The sequence below is a fragment of the Anoplopoma fimbria genome, chromosome 4 (assembly GCF_027596085.1).
Source record: "Anoplopoma fimbria isolate UVic2021 breed Golden Eagle Sablefish chromosome 4, Afim_UVic_2022, whole genome shotgun sequence".
Taxonomy (NCBI): Eukaryota; Metazoa; Chordata; class Actinopteri; order Perciformes; family Anoplopomatidae; genus Anoplopoma; species Anoplopoma fimbria.
In genome coordinates, this window is record NC_072452.1 from 10,970,819 (window position 1) to 10,993,336 (window position 22,518).

The following is a 22,518-nucleotide window of genomic DNA, read 5'->3' on the forward strand; positions in this document are numbered from 1 at the left end:
ATGACTCGGCAGATTAGAAGAGACAAAATACCAACTCCAGCTCTTGAGCTATACTCACTTCTCTATATTACAAGGTGTCACGGGTGAAGGTGAAAAAACTGTGTTTACATTTCCAGCAGCAGTTACTTTTGGCTTCCACCAATGTGTAAAATGACCCAGTGCACCATTAAAGAGACATACAAGCTCTGACTCTGTCGTGATCTTGAGCCACACACACACTTTCATTTTCATGCCTTTTCCGCACCAACAAATTAGCTCCACAATGCTGACGTGTAAATAATACAATCTTGTACGTAATAGAGACAAACTCAGAAATGACGCATTAAAAGTGACATTTATTTAACACTTAACGTTTTCTGTACATTTTCATAACAACAAAACCTCAAGGTTGTAGCTCTACATCACATAGAAATAAGCATAATGGGTCTGTATCAAAGCCATGGCAGAAGGATGGAGTTAACCGATTAGGCAACAGACTAAAATCCATCTCCTTCCATTGATAGCGGTGGTTAGATAATGAAAAACTGCATCATCCTGTCATTCCATTTCCTCCAGAATACAAAACAGAAACCACTGTGTCAGTCATTCCTTGTTTCATATCTCTGGGACCTAAAACCATTATGGGAACATCCTCTTGGTTTTATTGGCTATGTTTCTAAAAGTGCACCTGCATACAACATTCTTTGATATAGTTTTAATACCCACAAGATATCTAACAACTTACACCTTATTAATTATTTTTAAAGAAAGATTTCCCTTTCCCCATCTGTCAATTAAATCTTAAGGCAAAAACCTACCTGAAAATGGAATTTGAGTTATTTTTATGCTCGGAGATAATTTGATCCAAATGTCTGAGTGAGATCATTAACAGCAGAAACCCAGACAGCCAAGACTCTTTTTTTATAAAGTCACAGAGCTTTGCCACTGACAATGAATGAGATGCTGACACCACTGACTCACTGAAGAGCCGTGCAAAGGTCAGGCTGTTACATCTAGATGAGCTTTTTGAGGACATGGACTAGAAAAATGTGCTCACACGCCCATAAAAATCCTCTTGGTCGCTGCCTCCGCCCAAAAACTCTGCATCCCTTCACTGTCAACCCCTCAAGGCTGCAGGGTTTATCACTTTGACATTTGCGGTCATCTGGTTTCTGGCTTGTTTATTATGAAAAAAGCTCAAACTGGAGCTTCTAAAAATCATATTTGTAACCTAAATTACATTTCCAGAGTTGGTAGTTCACCTGATTTAATGTACAACAAAATATCTAACAGGCAAATCATAACTTCTGATACATGGATGTCATTTTAATGTGCTCTACTGACACTGTGTTTGAATCACAAGCATGTGTGTTTTAATATGACCATGCCCCTAACGAACAGTTTCTCACAAGTTAAAAGCAGCAAACAACACTGCCCCCTCTTGGTTAAAGAAAAAAGGGCAACACTACTTAAAGCCAACAGGTGAGTGAAATATGTGCTAAAACAGCATTTACAGCCCAATGAAAGCTTGCTTTTTTTTAAAGTGTATGTGGTATCTAAATACAGCCCATAGTAGTCACAATAAAACTATGATTAGTGCAGATTATAAAGTGTGTTGCATGCTGTGGAAAATCTACCTGTTGTATTGACTTATACCTGTTGGCTTCAAGTGTCACCAACATGAGACGCTCCCTATGTATTGACCTTAAGGGCAGATGCATGCTTGTACTCTACCATCAAATGATATAAGGCATTACTTATACAATATAGACAGAGATGTAAAATAGCACTTAACATTCGCCACTAATGAATACATCGAGGGAATATTACTGTTAACCATTTTCCATTTATAAAGTTTCAAAACAAAATAAAACAAGTGATATAATTCCTGAATATCTTATTGAGAGTTGTCTTCATCTAGAACTGGTCTGGCTGATTTCTGGTTAAGTGCCTTCACTTCAGATTTGAAACTCCTCACAGAGTTACTGCTTGTGTTGGTCACGTCCAGTTCTGCCTCATCCGACATCCTGGATTTAGGTTAAGGGAGAACGAACAAATCAAGTCTAGAAAATAGATTTCAGACATATTACTTGAAACATTTAAGGATGTGTGGTTGTCAGTGGCTGTGTTTACATGCACATTATTAACTCTGACAAGATCAAGGCAATACTTGAATCCAGATTTAATGTCCTATATTTATCTACTTAAGTTATCATCATGATGATGCCAAGTGTACACCATGTTTATATGACATCAGGGTCTCCCACGAGTTGGGAGGTAAACCGAGTCATTTTCCTGTCAAGAATTATTAATATTGGCTAAAAAACATTTTCCCATAAATGTCAACCAACACATTTTTAAATGTTAGTTGATAATATATCTATAACAGTGTAAAAGAAAAACAGACCAACAAACTGATCAATTCAACAATTTAACATTGTCCATATTCCATGCATGCTTCTTCCTTATCAAAGCCATGGCACTAACATTACCCACAATGCAACTTAAAGGCCTAATGTTCCATCAGAGATTTGGGTGAGTGATGCCCTGACATGTTTATTTACTAAAGAAAGAGTTAATGCGTTTATCACTTGGTGGGCTGAAAGTATTTAAACAGTTTAGTGCCATTGTGCCTTGATCTCATCACTCAGTGTAAATGGAGTCGTGTGTGCATGTTAATGTCTCCAAAGACAAAACCATGATGAGTGTGGCCAAACAAACACACCTTACCTCTAATAGATGAAGAGTACCCTCGTTCGGGGAAGAGTGGCATAGGTGGGATCAGCCAGTTTACGCACTCTGGAGTAGTTAACAAAGCCTCTGACGAACAGCATGAAGCCTGCAGGGCAAAGAAAAGATACAATGCCACATAAGACAATTACCCAAATGTAATCATGGGGGATTAAAAATAAAGTATTATCTCTCACTTACCCAGGGCCAGGAACACCCACCACAACCAGTACTGCCCATCAAAGTAACCAGGGAAGTAGGTAGAAAACTGGAAGACATAAAAGAAGAAGTTCCTGTTAGAAGCTGTGCACTGATTCCAATTCTATCAACCCATAAGGCCTGATCCTAGAAAGTCATTTTCAGAGATTAAGTCTTTTTTTTTACAGTAATGCAGACAAGAACTGGCAATCCTTCCCCATCACAACATCTAACTGCTATTCAGTAGTCAAACTGGTTTTGGTTAATATTCCCTAAATAGCTCTTACCCTGACAATGAGAACCCATTTGATGAGGGACAGACCGAAGCCAGAGATGGCCCCGTATCGGCCGGCGGCTGATGTGGTCAAACAGAACGACAGGAAGAAGCCGATCCAGTTGAAGAGGAATGCCACTGTTGACAAAAGATAATAAATAAGTCATTGTCAAGCATGACCGATAGAACGTGGGACATTTTTCATCCAAGAAGTCATTCGTTTTTACGAAGTCATCAAACTGGCTGGCACACCTCTCCTCCTCCTTCATACTTTGCGGGAAAACAAACTACTGCAGTGAGTGAACTGTCAATTACATCCAACACATCATGTGACAGCCGATGTGAATATGCCCAATTCAATTTAGAAAACAGTGCCTTTATTCAAGAGCAACAACGCAACAAATGTTAAATCTTTTTCATGTTCAGTGCTCAGATTTCTCGTACAAAGTTCAACTGTTGAAACCCTGAACAAGTTCTTACTGAAGAAGGTGAGCATGAAGATGCCGTCATTTCCTATTCGCAGCTGGTCAGCGTCCTCAAAGTCATCCCGGGCCACAAAGTCGTCCTCCTGCACAAACAGCAAGAAATGTGTAGATACATTACAATAACTTGTGTTTCGCTTCAACTTATTTTTTATGTTTTGCTTGTATTCCGATATGCCATTATACGCGTTTGAAAATGACATCAATCTACCGTGACTCTCCCAGGGACCAGGGGGACGGCTGCCTCTTCTTTGTTTCTCTCAGCTTCATCATAGGAGGGCAGAGTGGTGGCAACACTGTAGGATGGAGGATTTGGAAATCTTCCTCCATCTTCCTTGTATTCAAAGAAAGCTGTGGAGGTAACAAGCAAATGACTATTCATTCGACACAGGTCTTGTCTCAAAACAATGTATTTTATACATGATTAATAAAATCCTCTTTGGTATCTTTAGCGTTGTTTTCTTATATGTAGATTGGGCTTTCATCTAAGCAATACCCCTATAATTGTACACTTCTAAACCAAATATTATGGAGATATTGTTTTTGCAAAGTTGTCTCAGCTCATTGGTAACGATTTAAGGTGAAAATGTCATCAACTGACCTGGTACAAGAATATTAATAATGTTTACTGCAGTAAGATGGCATTTTCACTGTTAACTGTTATGTTTGAGCAAACAAACCTAAATTTAAAGTTTCAAGTCCATCGTCAACCACAGCAAGTGTGACATTTTAGTGTTTCACCACCCTCACTATAAAGCTGGATTTAGGAACAGAATATACATTATATAATAATACTGATTTTAGAAGCAACTGATAAAACATGAGTTTGTGATTTAGGCACATATGTATAGGCAAAATAAACATTAATCAATGGTTGGTATCTGTTTTCTCCACTAACAGACAGACACAAATAAACACAGTAATAGACAATTAAATAAAAAAGTAAGAGGATTTGTATTCTAACATTGAATTACATTTGTATCTAAAAATGCTGATGACTGCAGAACTGACATTATACAATGATGACTGTTTTATCAGCTGTCACGAAGGTTTGATTGCTGACCGACAAGAATCTAGTTTCGTTTCCTTCACAAAGAAAAGCAGCGACAGCAGCAGAGAATTATAAAACCGGACCGAGGATGAGTTACAGCAGAAAGAAAGTCATTAGTAGTATCTGTATCCATTACTGTTTATGTTCTGTCCCATATAAGCAAAGACTTTTATCTGGGTCGTTTGGCAAATATCCAGAATTCCCCTATGTGTTGTTCAAACACATACAGCGTTGGACTAGATCAATATACTCCCACAAGAAGAGCTGAAAGCTACACCCACTTATGCAACGTGTTGACCTATGCCCCCTTAAGAAGGGAGATTACAAACATCAGGCCTTTCTAAAAGGCCTTGCACAAAAGCTTTTCCCTCTACATTATTCATTACCAGGCTAACAGTGCTGGACAAGCTAGAGCAGGGGATTGACACAACTATGTACATTTATTCAAGTACTGTACTTCAATACACACATTAGAAAGCACTGCTACTTTACTTCATTTGTGAGAATTCAGTGGGGGAATACTATACATTTGCCCTGGTTTTTTCACACTGATTTTTTGGACCTTGCACAACAAGATTCTGGATGCAAATTCACATGTATCATATATTCTGAGGCGCCGTGAAGAGTTTACAGTAGTGAGCAGCAGTTGTTGAAACAGCTTCAACATTAAAATACTTCATACAGGTTGAGGCTGGGATCATAAAAGATTCAAACGCAAGAAATAGCTATCAGAGAAGGTTCATACTTAGTGAAAATATTGTGAATGTGGAAAGAACTATTCTTTATAATGTTTACTTTTGCTTTTGTTTCTTAGGCAATAGACAAATTTCACTGCAAGTGCTTCTCTACTCTTACTTACTTTTGAATGCAATACTTAAAGAGTTAGAATGTACTGGCAACGGTATTATACATTTAAATACTACTCCCACATCCAAATTGTGTTTGTTCTGAGTTAATTGGCCGAGTGAAATGGAGATGTAAAGGTTCCTAACCTGCATTTGCTGCTGCAATGCTGCTGTAGGGTGGTGGTGCGTCCTGGGCTGGACCCTCCTGGGGCGGCTGGGACGGTTCCTCCTCATTCACCAGCTGAAGAAATGTTAATAAATGACAACACACAATGAATTACAAGATCTAGGAAAACTGTACTTGTCGGACATGACAAAGGAAAATATATTTGTCAGACCGTTGCCATGTTGTTCTTTCCGTGGTAACTACCCTTGTAAGATTGTATTTATTAGGTATTACAGACAATGTTGCAAGTCAATTAGTGAGGAATGCGCTTCGGATTTTAACATCAAAGTGAGGAAGTTCCTTGTTTTCCATTACATTACATTCCATGCATTTAATTCTGCCAAAAAAGGACAATAACATTTTAACACATTTTAATTTCAAATTGCATGTATAACAATTTAGCAAGATTTATTTATTTATATTTATATTTATATTTATATATATACACACATACAGTACCAGCCAAAAGTTTGGACACACCTTCTCATTCAACTACTTTGAAGAATGTAAAATATAAAACATGTTCTGGTTTGTTGAGCATTTGTTTGTTTACCACATAATTCCATATGTGTTCCTTCATAGTTTGGATGTCTTCAATATTAATCTACAATGTAGAAAAAATAAAAATAAAGAAAAACCATTGAATGAGAAGGTGTGTACAAACTTTTGACTGGTACTATATATATATATATATATATATATATTGGTCACCTGTACCTCAAAGTACCTCTTGGTTTGCACACTCCATGTTTACTTAAACCAGATACTGAACAAACACAATAGAGGACTGAAGTGCTTTAGGGAAACATCCTTAAACAGTGTCAACTCCTAACAAAGCAACCAATATCACTGATGCTGCACTTGATTAGCATAACGTGTAACAAGTGGTTATAATGGTTTATATGTACAATGTCTGCAGACGTAAATAACGAGGTGCTCTGTTCCATCAGTGGCCACACAGTAATCTGTGTTACATAAACACAACTGTGACCTGTGCACTCCTGTTTACTCAGTGTGAGACATTTGGTTTCATATAAACATTAACATATGCATCACAATCGAGGCCTGCAAGCTAACAAATGTCTGGTGTGCTGGTTGTTTTGCTGTGTGCCTCAGGCTAACGCAGACTAGCTCATGTCCCTGTTAGCTGACAGCAGCTAGCAGCTAGCTGTTAGCTCACTGCACGTCACGGCGCCAGCACTGCGTTACGTACCTCTTGATATCTAACGTTGCCGTTTTGTTCTGCCATTGTGGAAGAGGAGAGAAATGTTGTGAGAAGTCCTCTTCCAATGTCAACTGTGAATATGTGTTCAATAAAAGGAATCTCGCCAATGCAGTAGCTATTCGGCCATCTCCTTCCTTATCCCCTTCCGATCGTGAAGCCCGGACACTCCTACTAAGGCAAAGGCACCGCCCGCCCTACTCGGCCTCTGATTGGATAATAACAATCCCTCGTTGTTCCATTGGTTAAGGTTAGGGTAAGAATATCAGGCTAAGCCAATCAGAGGCTGAGTAAGGCGGGGTATGCCTTCGTCATCATTCTCTGATGGTGCCTTCAAGTGCTGTCGGAATATTCGCTTAAAAGATGATCGCGCATAAACAAGTAAAAGTTACCACAATGTAAATTATAGCCAGTCACAAGTAAAAGTAATATATTCAAAACTTTATTTTTAGCTAAATGTACTTCAAATATGAAAAGTAAAACAACAAGAACTCACTCTAGCTTGTCGAAGTGTAGAAATATAACAGTTATCATTGGTTAATTCATTCGTAAACTATGCATATTGTATGAGATAATCACAGGATTAGTTTATAAAATATCTGACAGTTATGTAGCCATGTACTATAGCTGTCAGATAATTGTAATAGAGTAGAAACAACATTTGCCTCTAAAATGTAGTGGGGCATTACTGTGTGCTTAAAGAGCCTATAAAGAGGTAGAAAATCAAAATGCTCCAATAAAAAAAAGAACCTTGAAATTGGACATAAGTTTAGTACTTGTCTGAGTAAATATACTAAGTTTTATTCACAGATGGGGACAAGGACTCTGTGTTGACCACCTTTCTCTCAAACATACAATTAAAACATTTAAATGAATGGGTCGTTGCTTCTAGCATTGATCTGGAAAGGAACACTTACAAGGAGCACTTAAAGGCCACATAAGTTGTTCCGTATTTGTCATGTGACAAACATGGAACAGACAGAATACCACACTATCCACAATCACAGATATACAGAGATAAAAAAAAATGACATGAACATTATTAAAAAGAACAAAAGAGAAGCACATCAATCACATGGAAACCTGAATAGCCTGCACAATAAGCACTTGATTATTTCAACAAGATTTAGCTGAGGTCAACTCCAAGCACTGCGTGATGCTCACCATTTCCATCAGAAGAAAAAAGGAATCATTGGAGTGTTACAGGGACAGTACATCCCAAATATGTTCTATTACCTAAAGTGCAACTAATCAATCTACATTGATATGGTGTGAGTTGCCTAGTTTTGGACACATATGGCACTCGGCTTGTGGCGCTCAAAGCACCCAAAAGAAAGATAAAAAAAATTATACAGTATTGTCTTATTCCAGAACTCAATACCCTGTTCCTCAACATCATTTTTTTGATTTTGGGCTGAACTGTCCCTTTTAAGCTTTTGAAAAAATGCCTCACAAATCAACAAAGTTTGGACAAGATATCCTCAGTTCTTCTTTGGCACTGAGGGAGGAGACTCCACCAGCTTGTTGTGAACATGCATCATCCCTAAAGAAAGGGAAAGAATTTGCATATTTTCTGTGATTAGTGCCTTCATTGCAAATATTCAGGCTTAATTTCGATTTATTAAAAGTGAAATGTAGGAGTTTAGGCTTTGTAACTCTTTTCAGACTCACCTTTGAAATACTTTACAGTTTTGACCCGCAGTTCCAGGGTGGCGTCTTCATCACATACAAAAACTGTCTGCGGGTGCTGCTGAAAGGCAGACACTGTCCACATGTGATTCACACCTTCCTCTATAGCTTTGTATAAAGCAAATGCCTTGTGTGCTCCAGTGATGAGAATCATGACCTGAGAAGAAACGGAAAATGTGACCTGTGGCCTCTGTGATTGAGCAAGAGCAACCTGCAAATGTTTTTTTTTGTTTTGTTGCATCATTAGGAAGATTACAAGGTTATTGATCAACGCACAATGTTTGTTCCTAACAAATGGTATATTTTATCATCTAAGCTTTTAACCTCTTTTGCGTCCATGACTGTGCCCACTCCCACAGTCAGTGCCATGGTGGGCACCTTTGAGAGATCTCCGTCAAAGAACCGAGCATTAGCCACGATAGTGTCCTTTGCCAGGGTCTTCACCCTAGTCCTGGAAACCAGGCTTGATCCAGGTTCATTGAAGGCAATGTGGCCGTCTGGTCCAATACCTGACAGGATAGGAAGAGTATTTTAAATATCTATCGTTGCTGCAAAATCTCTGGATACCAGAATGGGAAATCTGAAATGTGCAGTTGGTTATGGCATATTCATGATCAGCACTGTGACCTCCTGACCTCCGACAAAGAGCTCGATCCCCCCAGCAGCTGTTATCTTTTCCTCAAAGGCCGCACACTCTGCTTGCAGGTCAGCAGCGTTGCCATCAAGGATGTGGGTGTTCTCTGCTTTTATGTCTATGTGCTTGAAGAAGTGATTCCACATGAAGGAGTGGTAGCTCTCAGGGTGATCTCTGGGAAGTCCTATACGGGATTTGATGGCAGTTTCTTATGCAAGATCACTGCTTTAAGTAGTACTTTAATGTGTAAGCATAATATGTGTTGAGAAAGAACGACAAAGACTTACCTACATATTCATCCATGTTGAAAGTTTTTACATACTGGAATGAGATTTGGCCCATCTTGTAGTACTCTATTAGTTTCTTATAACAACCCATGGGGGTGCTTCCTGAAGACAGGGAAAAGCTTATAAAGCAAAAATAACAGAGTGGAAAAGTACTTTATTTGTGTCGGCATCGGTATTTCAGTCTTTCAGTGTTCTTTCACCACATTTATGCGATGGTTGTACTGCCTTTTTGCAATATATAGCGTTTACATGCAATACAAATATTATTTATTGTTTAATCTAGACAATCTAAAACACTGGAGAACATGTTCATGCAACACTATTTTGTATTTCTGCAAGAATATAAGTACTTTTACTTTTTATACAAGCAAATTTAATAAAGTAAATGCTTAACCAATAAACCCAGCCATATGGGGTTGCCAGGTCCTACTCACCTGTGGGAAGCCCCAGGGTGAAGTATCTGTCCGGACCAGGTCTGAACAACAAGATCTTGTTTCTAATGTACTTTGCAGCCCACTCACTGGCCTGGTCGTACTCATTGAGGATAATAAGCTTCATGTTCCTGGAAAATAAAAGAAGAAATGAGGAACTGGTTGCTTGTCTGAAGGAGTTCAACCTCGAAGTGACACCGGAAAAAAACACACCTAAATCAGACTTTAGACTGGTGAAGGTAATTAAACCATCCAGAGACAGTAAAATGAAGTCACTGGTATTTCAACAAGCTTCCAAAAAGTAAACTTTGTGACAACTTTTACTGCAGCATAATTGGCCTAAAAACACAGAACCAGAATAATAACATAATTGTTTGCACTGTACCTTGGTTGACGTAACGTTATCTAAAGCTTTTCACTCGCAGAAGACTGAATGGATCATGTGACTGTGGGATGCAGAGCGACCAAAGCGGAAGTGACGTGTACAGAGCTTCCGCTAATGCTAGCTAGTGAGCTAACGCTAGCTAAGAAGCTAGTTTGAGTTGAGCAATGAAAGCTCAGTCCCTTATTCATAATTACGCTATAAATATATACTATATATATATATACACACACATAAGATATTATATAAGATATTTTTTACGAAAATTAGACACCAGCAGAATATTAACTGTGGTTGCTAAGCGACATATTAAACCCTAATGAAACCAAGATTTGTACCAATGTTTGTTTAAAAGCAGAATTATTTATGAGATGTTGAGTCTAAAAACACATCAAAATCAGTCAGTAGTTTAATGTGCATTGTAAATTTCTGCTCATGCCATCAAACCCTCCAAATTCCCAGAAATATGACCAAGGACATGACCTGTGTCCTCAATGGTAGTGGGGCAGAAGCAATGCCTTTGAGAAGCCTTGGGGATATTTGCCCAAAGAAAGATGGTACAAGTGATTTTCAATAACTTTATTAAAACCATATTGTGACACAGACAAGAACAGTTACAGGGCACACAACAGAAATAAATACCATTATGTGTACAGCGCTCATTGTCAAACAGGTTTATTGCGGCTGGCTTTTGATTTATGTCATCCAGAAAGAGAGAGGGCATGCTATGTCATCAGACAGAGTTACCGCCAGGAGCTGGGCTCAGTGTGCTAATCACCCTGCCTGCTTTTAACTGAAGTGCAGTTCCTGAAACATTTTACCTGCTCTGATATACACCCTGGCTGCATCTCAATCTGAAACCACCAGCTCCCGGTCAGCTTTGCTTAGCGGGGCGTTGGGCTACTTTAATCAAGGTCCATCTCAGGCTTGTTCTCTGTGGTTTCTGAGCCGGGGTTGCCCGTTTTATCGGTTGTTCCCTTGGTGGCGGTTTCTTCCTGGGGTTTCTCCTGTCCGTTGACAGGCCCATTCTGCTCTGCAGCAGTGTCCTCCTTAGGAAGCTCCACCTTGGGCTTGGGCTTGGTCACAATGAAGTTACAAGCGGAGAACAGCTCCTGGAAAATTACATAAAAAAGGGACATAACATGTAATGATGGTTTATTAAAAGAAATACAGTTGCGTGGGAGATCCTGGCCCATTAACTGGCACCAGAGTTACTCATTTGTTCCTGGTAGAAAGTTGACCTCAGTGTCTCTTGTTGCAACACTAATATATGGGATGAAGAAGGGATAGATTTCATGTGCAGGGAGAAGTAATAACAGCTGATTCAATGCTACATGAGTAAAGCTTACCATCTAATAACTTTACTTTAGCTTCAACAGTGGCTCCATTTCCATTTATTGGACAAATCTAGTGGTCTTAAGCAACGTGCATCTTTATTTCTACATATATGGGATTCTCCATTTGAAATGCACTGCATTCTAGTCACATTTCTCAGTACTTTGTGTTGTTTTCTTCTGATGGAGTTAACACTCACCCTTGTTTTCGCTTGAATGTCTTTTGCTTTGACGGAGGGATCCATTGTCAAGCTCTGTTTGCTTTGCTGGTTCATGGCGCTGTTCATCCACATCATTGCATCGCTGGTCTGTTTGTCCACTTTCTTAACATCTGCCTCATCTAAATGGTCATACTGCTCCTCCTGGAAATCAAAGTAAATTGATTGAAACAAACTGATTGAAACAAAAGTAGTATTCACCGCAGGCGTCATTACTTTTTTTTGTAATAAAAATGCCAGCGCTCTCTTTTGAATAAAGCATTTTGATTTACCTTCATTTTGTAGGCTTCCACAAATTTCATGTACTGCTGGATTTGTTTTCCCAACTCCTCAAAGGCTCTAGGTCTCTCTTCGGCCTCTGTGTACCTCTCCTGGATGGGCTGGCCAAGTTTCTATAGCAAACATAAACACACATATGTCAGTTAAAGAAGTCCATAAGTGCACTTAACATTGGAGGACAAAAAGCAATTTCTAAAGAAACAATTACCTTTAACTCTCCCAGTTTGTCAATGTACACCTGTTTGGGTTGGTCCTCTCCATCTTCATACAGCCAGTTTTCAGTATCCTCCAGCTTTAATGACAGGGCATCTCGGTCCTGAAAATATAAACAGAATTTCATACCATGTAAATGACAGACAAATCTGTTGGGCAGTGATTATAAACCTGTGATCCATTAAACAATGAGTCGGGACTGACTGTTATACTCACAGGTTCACTGACAAACTTCTCCAGTGTGCCATGCAGCTTGTCCCTCATTTCGTACACGTACTCCTCTACGTAATTCTTAGCGTCGTTCCTCTCCTTCTCCAGCTTGTCCTGCATGATCATCTTACCCTAAAGAGAACCCAAACAGCAACTTTAACTGCTAAAAGCTTACAAATAGATTCAAGTAATTAAGGATGGGCTGATTTTGTAATGTGTGTACGTGATGTCTGAAAGTTTATTTACCTCATTTTCAACAAAAAGATTGAGCATGTCATCAGCTAGCTGCCACTGTGGACTGTTTTCAATCGGAAGCTCAATCACTTTTGTTTTGACTTTGGGCTTTTTGGCTTGTGGGGGCTGGTCGGACTTCTTCTCGCCTTTGCCCTCCTCTGTGGTAGTCTAAAAAGGGTAAAAGAATAAGCATTGACATTTAAAATGAGTCAAGACATGCGTTGACCTAGACGTTTATTATTTCATGAAATCCAGTGCGTTAGCTCTGCGTCAGGCCGTAATTACAGGTATTGTATTATGCTGTACATTGTCTTACAAATGTCTAACCCAAATGAAATACACGAGGATGAAAAGTTGAACATTACAAGCTTCTCAAAAAAAGAAAAAAGAAAATTTACAGGCCAAAAAGTGAGCATCTTACATCCATCTCCTCATTCTCGCGGGGCGTCTTCTCTTCTGCTTCTTTCTGACCATCTCCCTGACCCTGCTGCTCATCCTGATCGGTCTGCATCTTGCTCTGCGGAAGAGTATTAAAAACCTGACATGTTTTTTGGTCTCAAAACAGAAGTACAAATAGTAGTACACACACTGATCTGATGTGTAAAAGGACACTTTATGTTTGAACAAAAAAGGGACACTTAGTACCTCTCCATCTTTTTCATTGACCTGTTCTGTTTCCATGGGTTCCTCTGTCTCATCAGACTTCTGCACTTCAACCAGGGAGGCGCTGGACACACTGAAGATGCCGTGGATGTTCACTCGCACCTTGACTTTCACCTTGGAGCTCTCCCCAGATGCCTGTGGGATAACCTTCTGGATCTGGAACTGACCTGAAAGGAATGAACAAAGAAATAACAAAAAATGAACCAGGCGAAACAGATTTTCAGCCTCTCTTGATGCTATTAGTCTTGGGAGCTGAGGTTAGCTATTTGCTTTTGCTCATCAATTTGATCCCATTTATCAACTTAAGATATTTTTCTCAGGAGTTGGTGCACAAAACCAGCGCTAAAAGGAGAATCAATACTGCACAGAAACACAAGAGGATGTTTGTTTTGGAGTCTTTCTTCCCCTGTCAGACATCACTTGGGAAGCTTTGGCTGCTTACCAATAGTAGGATCGGGGTAAGGCAGCTCATTAGCCTTATTGTAGTAGGCCTCCAAAGAAAAAGGCTCTTTCCGGTAGAAGGTCAGCACTTTGGAGAAAGGTGCCGCGTGGTTCATTGGAAATACCTCGCAATCACTGCAACAAATGAATATTTCATAATAATAAAAATCAATAATAAAGACCAGGGTCAGACAGGAAAAAAATTATAACAGTGTGGATATAAAAATTGTTTAGATTTTTTACCTCAGACCTTCTTCTGCAGCAGAATGCCACTTCAAGGAGATGGGATAGGTCACAACATCTGTGATGGAGAACTCACGCACTTTGAAGGCCGGTGACAGGATTGCACACTGTGGAGACACACCCAGGGTTCAATAACAATAACTTTCCCTTTCATGCCAATAGATGCTTGGAGAGGTGTAGACCAGCTTTAAAATCAAAGTATCACATACCTGCAGGGCACATCCTCTGGCCACAGCTTCGTCCGCATTCAGTGTGGTGTTCAACTCCTTCCCAAAGAATTTGCTGATCCTCTCTTTGACGGCTGGGATCCTGGAAGCTCCGCCCACAATCTCTACTGCATAGATGTCTTCCCTTTTCAGTTCTAATGGAACAAAAACAGTATTATCGTCACACAAGCCAAGACATGCATACATTTAAGTTCTAAAACTGATTTAATAAGAAAGTACAACACAACTGGGGGAAATGATACTCACTGGTTTGTTCCAGCAGACGCTGCAGTGGAGCCTCAACTCGGGCAAGAACATCACCACACATCTCTTCAAACTGACCCCTGGTGCAACAGAAAGGTGAAGTAAAACATGACTTTAAAAACAGGAAACTTAAAAAATTGGAAAAATAAGACGCGGCAGATAAGAACCATGGATACTAAAAGCAACATATGATTTATTGTTTGTGTACCTGTTCAGTTTTCCAGAGACATCAATGTCATTCATGAAGCACTCAATGTTAAGTGGCAGGTCAGAGGAGTTGGCGCTCATCACTCTTTTCAGTTTTTCACACTCCTGGTAAAGCCTGACCAGAGCCCTGGGCTTGGTCTTGGCATCAATCTTGTACTTCTTGCTGAATTCCTCACAGAAGTGCCTCACCAACATCTCATCAAAGTCCTTTCCTCCCAGCTCTGGGTCACAAGCAGTAGAAAGGACCTGAGAGACAAGAACAAGAGGCCAAGAGAGAGTTGAAGGAATGAGACAAAGCCTCTGGTTGATAGTGAATGTTTGTAGTGTTGTGCTTTAGCTACGCACCTTGACTTTGCCCTTATTGAAGGCACACACTGATGTCTGGTATCCAGAATGGCCCAGGTCCACAAACACCACATTCCTTGGCTTCTCCTCCGGAGCAGGGAGATCCTGTTTATAGATCCCATACGCCAGTGCAACTGCAAGAAAACGTGTTCAATTATTAGTGAGGTCTACTGGAACCAAATGTCAAATTGTGAATTTTGGCAGCCGCAGTCAACAATGACTAAAATGCATATCCTTGCCCATGCTCTGCCACATAAAACCCGAGTACAAACCTGCAGTTGTCTCATTCATGAGCCTCAGGCAGTTGAGACCGGCAATCTGAGCAGCATCTACAACTGATCTCCTCTCAGCATCCGTGTAGTAGCATGGAACCTGGTTACAATAGAAGAGCATTTTTTTTTTTTTTTAAATGTAGGCGTTTTCAATTAACCTGCCTGACTCAACCACCAGTCAGCTGAAGTTGGGTGGAGCTATGCTGTAAATGACATGATGTCACCCAACTTCTGTGGACTAATGATGACCAGGCAACACAAGTGAAAACACCTGTGTGGGTGGAGTTTAAGCTTTTTTTTTTTATTCTGGCCAGAACTAAATGTCTTGCCCCTCTACTTATCACGAGCAAGGAGAGTATATAAAAAAATCAATATGGAATACTTACAGACACAACACAGTCAGCCACAGGTTTCTTGAGGGCATGCTCCGCAGTCTCCTTCATCTTGGTCAGCAGCATGGCAGTGACCTGTTCAATGCTGAACACCTTCTCTTCCTCCATGTACATCACCTTTAAAGAATGTCAGACATGAGGAGATTATTACATTGCTCTAGATGATTCCTCCTATGTCGACTCAAACTGAGTGTTCTGTACAGCAAGCGACTGAATGGTTGGCCCAAGGTACCAATGTCTCTCAGTCAATTGTAAAAGTATCCACTATACTTCCACTGTATCATCAAGGCTATATCTCAAACTTCCTTGTGTCAGCTAGTGATGACACAGACATTTCACAATTTCAAGGAGCAGACGTGCTGCGTCAGGGGTGCGATAAAGTGTTGATCATCTACAAGTTTTTAGTGCTTGTTGGCATTAAACGTTTTTCTAAAGAAAATCCTTGGGTGTCAGAAACACCACAAAACAGAAAGAAAAAAAAAAATACTAATTTGGTTTTACAGACTCAAAAGATTTTCAGGTCTGAAAAAAAAAGATTGTATCTCACTGTAATAAACATCTGTGATTGTATCCATCCATGGAACTGTATCATGTTTTGTCTATTGTTTTATTATCTTTACTACAGCAAATAAGTTTTGATATAATGGAAAAGTTAGTTTTCTTTGCATCTGTTGATGTGACATAAAAATGTCTATTTCAGGTGTACTGCCTTCATAGATTATCAGTCTCTCTTTATCATCTCTGCCCTTATGAGTCACTGGGAGGTAGAAACTAGATATTGTTATAAACCATCTAAGTAAAGACCCTCTGTCTCACTGCTCAGACAGAGGGTGCCTGAGGAGTGTTTATTTTCTCTAAAAATGTATTTGGCAGGTTGATAATTACCTGGGTTGTCTGTCCTAATGATAAGAAGATATATGAATCACTACAGTATTCTTAGAGTGAATATAGAATTTGATTTTAAGGATTATTTGGAAGTAAATCCAGTGTGTCTGGGCTGTTACTAAACATTCTATCACATCATTTTAACTGTGAATGCTCCTCGTTCTTTCCTTACCTTGATGCCAGCCGTTCCTGTGGGCATCTGTGCAATATCATACACCAAACTGTTTTTGAGGCGCTGCACATAGGGATCCGAAAATGCCCTGCCATGGAGCCTCTTGAACCCTTGGACTGTGTTCTTGCAGTTTGTGACGATCTGTTGAACAATAACACAAACATCTCTCTAGTCAATCAACATCCTGACTTGAAGACTTGCTTCATGATGGAGCTGAATTTGATGTTTGCTGCGCCCACGCTCCTCTTGTCTTAGTGTCCCACTACTTCCCATGTAAACATACCTGGCTTTTAGCAGCAGCACCGATGGATCGGTTCCGGGGTCCAAAAGAAACAAAAGCTCTAAAAACAGAAAAACAGAAAAAATCAATGTCAGTCTTCAACAATGATGCAGCTTCCTTCAGTGGGCCTGTGTCACCTGTAACAAAACGGCTTTTGATGGTGATGGCGAGTAAAATGCATGTTTGCACATATGTTTCCTATATTGCTTCATTGGGTTATGAGTCATGAGGTACAATGGATTGGCCAAGCCGTTTGACAGGCACGAGACGGCCTCCTCCCATCATGCGCTCATTCATGCCTGCAGGAAAAAAAAAACCTCCATCACCTGACTCAACATTCATTATTATCATTTACACCTTAAACTACACCACAAACATAACCCCACCACGTGATGTGATACAAGATGTGTGTGTGTGTGTGTTCTCCCCACCACCACAAAAGGTCCCCATCTCCGCTAGCGCTAGCATTAGCATTAGCATTAGCGCTGACATGCCGTTTCCTGGTTCGAAATCCGCTAGCATGCTAACGTAGCATGGTGGCTACATCCAGCGTGGAGGAGCAGCAGAGTCTGGTGTTTCCTCCTCCTATCCGCCATCTTGTGGTGGTTTACACAGCACTAACAACACTCACGGATCAGCCCGTACTCACGGTGTGCATCGGTCGCTGTATTCATTGGCGACCGTCTCGATCCCCCCGGCTCTGGCTACCGCGACATAGCAGTTCATGAAGCCGACGTCAAACCCGACAACCGACATCTTGGCTCCGTGCGGCGAGCAGCGACCACGAGGGAGGAACGGGAGCACAAGGCTGAAAGGGGGGAGAGAGAGAGAGAGAGAGAGAGAGAGACAGCGGCGGGCTACGGAGGGGTCAGTCAGCGCACGGTGAGACACCCTTGTTCTTGTTCCATGAAGCTGGTAGCAGCATGCGGTGCGCCGGCTGATGCGTGAGAGCGTTCAGGAACCTTCTCTGTCCCGCCGACCAATAGGACGCGACTGCGGAGAGCGACACGCTGCTACCGCGCGCCCCCTAGCGGCGAGGCACCGCAACAGCAGCTTTAGATATGTTATATTACATTAGTCATTACATTACATTACAGTCATTTCATTACATTACATTACATTACATTTCATTTCATTACATTACATTACATTACAGTCATTTCATTACATTACAGTCATTACATTACATTTCATTACAGTCATTTAGCAGATGCTTTCATCCAAAGCGACTTACAATAAGTGTATTGAGTAGTAATGATTTCCAGCATTTAAGTTAAATATCATTATTATTGAATGAATTACCTATAAATTAATTACCTTCATGTATCTATAATCACACTTTCCCCCCCAAAAAATCTATATACTATATCAATTATTTGACCCACCACCACCCAAAAAACCCTCGTCCTCTACTATTATTCCAACTACTGCAGATAATTGCAAATGCTTACTGCCACTTGCCTCATACATTTGATGTCACCAATAATGATTTCCAGCATTTAAGTTGAATATCATTATTATTGAATGAATTACCTATAAATTAATTACCTTCATTTATCTATAATCACACTTTCCCCCAAAAAAATTCTATATACTAAACTATATACTATATCAATTCTTTGACCCACCACCACCCAAAAAACCCTCGTCCTCTACTATTATTCCAACTACTGTAGATAATTGCAAATGCTTACTGCCACTTGCCACATACATTTGATGTATTAGATACCTTCCAGTTTCTCACCAATAATGATTTCCAGCATTTAAGTTAAATATCATTACCGAAATTACCTTCATTTATCACTTTAGCATGTCAGAAAATAGTGAAAAAATCCTCATCACTCTTTCCCAAATTCCAAGGTGCTCTCCTATTTTTTTCCCACCCACTGTCCAAGACCGAACAATATTAAATTCACAAAAAAAATATAAACAGATAAGAAGCAAAAATCATCACTTTGGAGATGTTAGAACTACCAATCATTACCATTTTTTCTTGATAAATGACTTAGCAATAATCAAAACTGTAGTCTCCTTAATTCTCTGTTGATTGACTACATTACATTACAGTCGTTTAGCAGACGCTTTTATCCAAAGCGACTTACAATAAGTGTATTCAACATAGGTATTCAAGAGAACTACTAGTCACCAGAAGTCATAAGTGCATCTCCTTTCTTAAACAAGCATCTAAGAGCATAAACCAGAGCAAAAGTGCAGGAACAAACTAATACGAATGCAATAAGTGTTAAGAGGAAGGCTCAGGGTAGTACTCGAAATGTAATGTACACAAAGTAACTATATCAATTCTTTGATATAGTTATAATTGCAAATGCTTACTGCCACTTGCCTCATCGTCTTCAGTGTGATTTGATTTATTAGATACCTTCCAGTTTCTCACCAATAATGATTTCCAGCATTTAAGTTGAATATCATTGCCGAAATTACTTTCATTTATCACTTAAGTCTTTAGCATGTCAGAAAATAGTGAAAAAATGTCATTCTTAATTCTCTGTTGATTGACTAGTTACATCAGCAATAAATGTGCATTATAACGTGTAAAAAAAACGAGCATTCATTTGACACCAACATTTAATGAACATTAACCCAATCAAAAAGGAGATGGCTGAATTAAATCACTCAAGACTGAAATCACATAAATATCATATTTTTTTTATTGGTCAAACATACAGCTGGAATTAATAGGGCAGCTTTCATAAAGGGTGTGAGGAGTTCATTCGTCGTTCTCAAAGTCAGCTGGATTCTTCTTCTTGCCCTGCTCATGGACACCGTTTCCCCAGGTGTATGTCAGGTACATGATGGTCATTGCTGCAACAGCAAGATTATAAAACAGATTAGCACCAGGAGCATCCCTCTATATTTAAATGAGTTTAGCCACACCTTGCTTGGCAATAAAGGCTATGAGTAAAATCGTTAAACAAATTGGTAAATATCATATAATCCCTGCAGAGATCCTGAAAAACAAGCAATATAAATCACATTTATATTCTAAACAGACACATTGTATACAGTACGAAAAAAACATTAAAAAAATGCTCAGCTATTTTTGCCTTCAACTATGACTCATTCAAACCACAGCAGGAGTTGGGGTCAAAGCAGATAACAGGCCTATCATATGACTTGGCCCCAGCCCAACACCCAGTCACTTGCTATAATGACGGTACATGATTTTTGCATTAATTGAATATAGGATTGTATCCAAATCATCCACTCCAACCTGAGAACTAAAAAAACTTTGCTATTCTACCCCATTTTAGTCTAACATGTTTAGTGGTTTAAGAAAATTGTAACTACCGATGAAATATGTAAAGTCAAAATAATCATAACATCTTGCGACAGTTTATTCAAAAATAAAAAGCCATTTAGGCTGACTCAGTGTTGTGCACATTTCTTGCCATTTAAATCTAGATATCTCAAGCATACTTTTGTTTCATGTTCTTGTTATTTATAATAATATTAGGGTTTGTTTTTTTTACTTTCTTGTTGACATCATGAGATAGTGTAAAATATTTCAATAAACAATACAGAAGTGTATCACTACTGCCTCCTAATGTAAAATAAAGATCAACTGAATAGAAACGTAAAAACTCACGGGGGGCAACTTTGAAGAAAGAGGTTGTGAACCGTCTCCACACATTGGGGATTCCCTTGGAGAAGTAGTTGGGGAAGGCCCTCTGCTCAAAGGGGGACAGACTGTATGTAATTACATGCCTGACCTTGGCCAAGTCTCCGAAGTGGCGGCCCATGTTAACGAGAGAGCTGACCTGAAATGACAGGAAGACATTCACTAAAGGTAATTCACCACAGCACCGAATGAAAACAGTCAAAGTTGATGGACACGTTTTTCCTGATGTCGAATTCTTAATGTTAAGTTGTCGGGCTGTTTTTTTGCTACCGTTTATATTCTTATGATGCAAATGAAAAATAAATGTACTACAGGAATGCGATACTGTTTTTGTTTGGTTAATGTTGTCGTTTGATCACTGTGTTGCATAATGACAATAAATAATCTTTGAATTCTACAATCAAATAGTTGTATCATGACACTCTCACAGCATCTTGGTAGAATGAGGCACAATTATGTTTAGTGTATCGTAGTATTTAAAAAAATAACAATTTAGTGCAACTGTTTAATAAAAAAACACTTAATTTGCAGCTTAACTATTTGGGCTAATAAACACATTTAGAATATAACAAAGGGTTTCACTGTTTTCATACAGAACTGAGTGACTTTCTTTGACATTGCCTTTTTAACAATGATATTTGGGGTTTCTTCTCTTTCCATGCATGCTGTATATTAAGTGATCACAAGCATTTGTGTTGAATTAATCTCAAGTTATATTAGATTTACTATATTACAGTAAGATTAAATAAATCTGTAACTTTACTATAAGCCTAATAAAGTTTATCATAAAAGCTGCCAAGCATAAATTGTAAGAAACACCAATTCATGCATCAGAGTATCTAAAGGCATGATAGCTGAAGGTTAGCATCGGTGGCTAACGTTAGCTCCCAGTAGGCTAAGGTTAGCTGCTAACGTTAGCTGCTAAGGTCCTTGAAACGCTTCCTCGGACGTTAACCTCGCCGTTCAGTCAAAATAGCAACAAACTTAAGTCACTTTTCCTACAATAAACCAGATAAACTCCACACAAACACGTTTATAAAAGCGAATGAGTCCAAACTACCCTGTTAAAATGGTGACATTGAAGCTTACCGTGCTGTTTCAAAACAATCTACCGGTGAAGGTCCGCAGTGCTTCCCTTTTATGCAGGCACCGGTTGGCTGCCTACACTGAGGGCCTTACTGCCCCCTGGCGGCCTGGAGGTGTGGTCGTGATAAACATAGTGAGCCAGTGATCAGAGGTTGACATTGGTGAAAAGGGGAAGGCCACAGAAATCCTGAGGGTTTTTTTCTGCAGCTGGACCCAACATGTGGCTTTTTATTATGAGAAACACTTCTGTTTGCATTACATTAGTCATTTAGCAGACGCTTTTATCCAAAGCGACTTATAATAAGTGTATTCAACATAGGTATTCAAGAGAACTACTAGTCACCAGAAGTCATAAGTGCATCTCCTTTCTTAAACAAGCATCTAAGAGCATAAACCAGAGTCCCACTCTCTCCTGTGATGGGAGTCCTTCACACTCTTACAGAGAGTGGAGTCTGTGCATAGCGTGATGTGGCAGCAAAACTATTTAGACTGAACACTTCATTGCAAGAATCTAAATCTTGCTCCAAGGTGCGTAATCATTTCCCCCATGTTTAGCTGCCACCT

The 22,518-nt window shown here is 39.5% G+C and overlaps 4 protein-coding genes across 4 annotated transcripts; all 4 read right to left on the reverse strand.

Moving 5' to 3' along the window:
* Positions 1-317: 317 nt before the first annotated feature.
* Positions 318-7,122, reverse strand: LOC129089859 (NEDD4 family-interacting protein 1-like). The gene is made up of 8 exons (XM_054597248.1): positions 6,939-7,122; positions 5,707-5,800; positions 3,875-4,014; positions 3,662-3,749; positions 3,195-3,319; positions 2,911-2,977; positions 2,710-2,818; positions 318-2,006 (listed from the first exon to the last, which is right to left on the reverse strand). The coding sequence occupies exons 1-7, from the start codon at positions 6,972-6,974 to the stop codon at positions 2,712-2,714; spliced, it is 657 nt and encodes a 218-aa protein (XP_054453223.1). The 5' UTR covers positions 6,975-7,122; the 3' UTR covers positions 318-2,006; positions 2,710-2,711.
* Positions 7,123-7,404: 282 nt separating this feature from the next.
* Positions 7,405-10,454, reverse strand: gnpda1 (glucosamine-6-phosphate deaminase 1). Its single transcript, XM_054597457.1, has 7 exons — positions 10,374-10,454; positions 9,992-10,119; positions 9,558-9,659; positions 9,272-9,454; positions 8,961-9,145; positions 8,619-8,793; positions 7,405-8,490 (listed from the first exon to the last, which is right to left on the reverse strand). Exons 2-7 carry the CDS (start codon positions 10,113-10,115, stop codon positions 8,429-8,431), a joined length of 831 nt encoding a protein of 276 aa, XP_054453432.1. The 5' UTR covers positions 10,116-10,119; positions 10,374-10,454; the 3' UTR covers positions 7,405-8,428.
* A 480-nt stretch (positions 10,455-10,934) lies between these two features.
* On the reverse strand, positions 10,935-18,226 carry hspa4b (heat shock protein 4b). The gene is made up of 19 exons (XM_054597045.1): positions 17,878-18,226; positions 17,232-17,289; positions 16,949-17,089; positions 15,886-16,008; positions 15,500-15,599; positions 15,228-15,361; positions 14,884-15,128; positions 14,679-14,755; positions 14,415-14,566; positions 14,206-14,312; positions 13,964-14,097; positions 13,504-13,688; positions 13,280-13,375; positions 12,871-13,026; positions 12,631-12,756; positions 12,410-12,517; positions 12,195-12,314; positions 11,905-12,066; positions 10,935-11,482 (listed from the first exon to the last, which is right to left on the reverse strand). The coding sequence occupies exons 1-19, from the start codon at positions 17,982-17,984 to the stop codon at positions 11,276-11,278; spliced, it is 2,538 nt and encodes an 845-aa protein (XP_054453020.1). The 5' UTR covers positions 17,985-18,226; the 3' UTR covers positions 10,935-11,275.
* A 1,648-nt stretch (positions 18,227-19,874) lies between these two features.
* On the reverse strand, positions 19,875-22,045 carry LOC129090287 (cytochrome b-c1 complex subunit 8). The gene is made up of 3 exons (XM_054597887.1): positions 21,958-22,045; positions 20,836-21,007; positions 19,875-20,051 (listed from the first exon to the last, which is right to left on the reverse strand). Exons 2-3 carry the CDS (start codon positions 20,987-20,989, stop codon positions 19,957-19,959), a joined length of 249 nt encoding a protein of 82 aa, XP_054453862.1. The 5' UTR covers positions 20,990-21,007; positions 21,958-22,045; the 3' UTR covers positions 19,875-19,956.
* Positions 22,046-22,518: the final 473 nt, after the last annotated feature.